We start from the raw sequence: 3,056 nt of genomic DNA on the forward strand, positions 1-3,056 counted from the left end.
ATTCATTAATAAAAGGATAGAAGATTGACTCGGCTAGCCACATTTTTCTACCACGATTTGTTTCAAAGCACAAACTGACCATTTTGTTCCAACCTTATCAATATCTCAATTCCAGTGCGCCAAATGGTTATCAAATAAGGCCTTATCTTTGTTCCCTCGGAGTTTATATAATTGAAGAAAGCACATAATTTAATCGACAATATGAAGACTCATGCTGTAATGTTTTCTCAGTTTATCTATAGTATAGTTCATAATACGCATTCAATTAAAGACGGTTTCAAGACAGTATTTTGTCGGGATGAATGGGACCTGGAAAAATGAATATAAAATAAGATGATCATGAAATAGGAAATTTGAGAATTTTGTTGTCGGTATTGGTATTGTTATTATTATTGGTGTTGTTGTTGGTGATGTTGTTATTGTTGTTGTTGTTGTTGTTGCAATGTAAATAAGCTGTATTTATTCTCCATCAAAAATAATATAATTCAACCCTAAGGTTTAAATTTCTTACAACGAATTCAAGTTTGTTTTCAACATCTAGTATATCCCGGCGACAGAATTCCGCTTTGAGATGAATAGTCTCATTTGAAGGTTTATATTACTAAGACATGGTACCTATTCTTGTCGTCTCCAGTGTGCCGGATGTACGCTTTCTTGACTGCAGTGGCTGGGCTGGTCACGATCAATACTCTAGGAGTCATCTCAGCAGACCGATACTGGGCTGTAGTGTGGCGAGCGAGTCCTCGTCAGCAGCTGCCAAAATACGTTACCGGGCTCATAGTCCTCGGAGTTTGGATGTACGCAATAGCTTGGGCAATCTGCCCAATCTTGGGATGGGGTGATTATGTTTTGGATGGTATCGGAACCACATGCACATTCGATTACCTAACCCGCTCCTGGACCAACAGATCGTTTGTAATTGCTATGGTACTGGGAAATTTTGTTTTACCTTTTGTTATGATGCTGTTTTCTTACATTCAAATTTGGATCGCAGTCTGTGATGTAAAACGTGGCTTGCAGGAACATCAAGGTCGCGTGGTAGTTGGTCAATATAAAAAGTCTGTATCACGACAGCAGTCTGTAACCTCTGATGGGAAACAAGAGTATTCCAGCACAATATCAGAAAATATTACAAATAAAATGTGTACGAGCCATGATAAAACAACTAATTCATCATCGAAATCTCAATCATACAATCACGATTTTCGTTCAAATAAACATTCTTTGGTTAAAAAGATAGATAGAAATAGCAATAAACAGGCCGACATCCCAATCAGTCATTTCAGTTCAAATCATAAAAATTTTATCATATTTAATTTTAGAAAACACAATCTCAACAAAGATGGTAAACATCCGTTTAAAGATATAATAAAAGCGCGTAAAGACAGTTTCAAACATGAAAACAATCATTTTCAAAGATATAAATTTCAAGGAAGTGAAGTGAACTCAACAAATATTAACCATTCCGAAGACAACAACAATCAGGCGAGACACCCCTACAGTCTTGTCAGAAGCCCTAAATCTCCTGGAAACAAGACGACTTTCAACTATCCAACCAAACACTTAAATGATTCAGAAAGGACCAATGCTAAAATATCAAGTTCTTCATTTCATAAGGCCACTTCAGATAAACTTTTCTTAAAACAACATCGCTACCGTCTGCACTGTGAATATAAAACGATAAAAGTTATTATGTTCCTCCTGCTAGCTTTCATTATTTCCTGGTTCCCTTATGTCGTCATCAGCATCATTGGCCTGTTCGGTGACGCCAGGCGTATCACATATCTTGCCTCCGTCTTTCCCAGCCTTATAGCCAAATCATCAATGGTGTTCAACCCAGTACTGTATTCAATAAGTCACCCCAAAGTACGAAAAAGGATCTTGCATTTGTTTTTATGCTACAGTCGTCTAAATAACAACAATAATGGCGTTGATGGCGGAATGAGTGGGTTTAAACAAGGCAATGTTCATCTCTCGTCGTATTCATATAGTAAATAAAATCTTCTATGTATTTGACATGATTCAATAAATAAAATTTTCAATGTATTGAAATGCCTCCTCAATTCTACCGTAATCTGGAAAACCCCATATTTTAAAATTTGGCCAGAAAACTCGTTCTTCAAATATCGATCGATTTAAATGACCATCATCTTGGGAAAAAAAACTCTCAAACCTGGGACTTCGCTACATCGATCAATATTTGAAGGACGAGTTTTCCGGTCAAATTTTAAAATATGAGTTTTTCCAGAGTACGGAAGAGTTGGGCATTATGTCGGATTAAGCCAGTTGAGCAGAAGTACGATTCAGTTCTAATTAATGAAAATGAGCTTACGAGAATACGTTCTTTGAGAAAGAGTGTTAATGAACAAAAATAATAATAACAACAACGAACAATAAAGAGACAATTAAAAGAAAATTAATGTTGATGTTTTGTGACCTACTTGTATGGCATATAGTCCTTTGGTCCCGGATTCCAGTCGCTGTCGTTAGCGCAAAGTTGAGTCCTTGAAAGGGTTTTTGTTCTTATTTTCTCACTACTCATAAGCAAAATGCGGACCTGCCGACAATAGAGTTGGCTTTGTAGAAAGAAATTCCCACAAGATTCCTTTTTTGCTAAGGTGGTACCGATAGCTCAGTTGGAAGAGCACTCGCTTCACAAGCATAGGGACCGAAAAGATCTCGAGTGCAGTCGAGATTATTTTTCTGACCCCCCCCCCCCCCCCTCCACCATGCAGTGATTGGGTAGCTGGATCTATTTGATCTTGAAAGTACTTTGCGATAAAATAGCCCTTATCCAAAGGGTAGCAAGCAATTACTATTGTCCGTATCACGATATAGAAACCATGGTAAACTCCGGCTCCATGTGCCTGATGGCTCGGTGGGACTACCTTCTTGCTTGGTGTTATTGGCATGGGAATTTTTAAAAAGTTCTTTGAGTACATTTAGGGAATATTGTTATTTATGAAAGCTCATGTTTTAAAAATTCGTTTATTTTTATTTCAAATTTCGGCATTTAATTGAACTCAACATTAATACTGAATGGATACATTGCATTA

At 37.1% G+C, this 3,056-nt stretch overlaps 1 protein-coding gene across 1 annotated transcript in view; it reads left to right on the plus strand.

Moving 5' to 3' along the window:
- Window positions 1-2,393, plus strand: part of LOC144972772 (uncharacterized) — a 7,105-nt gene extending 4,712 nt beyond the window's left edge. Inside the window, exon 3 of the mRNA XM_078914390.1 lies at window positions 635-2,393. Within this exon, the coding sequence (XP_078770516.1) occupies window positions 635-1,998 (1,364 nt within the window). The 3' untranslated portion in view covers window positions 1,999-2,393. The remainder of the gene's footprint in view (window positions 1-634) is intronic.
- Window positions 2,394-3,056: the final 663 nt, after the last annotated feature.

Source organism: Berghia stephanieae, chromosome 5 (assembly GCF_034508935.2).
Source record: "Berghia stephanieae isolate SIO BIC M18660-M18661 chromosome 5, UCSD_Bste_1.3, whole genome shotgun sequence".
NCBI lineage: Eukaryota > Metazoa > Mollusca > Gastropoda > Nudibranchia > Aeolidiidae > Berghia > Berghia stephanieae.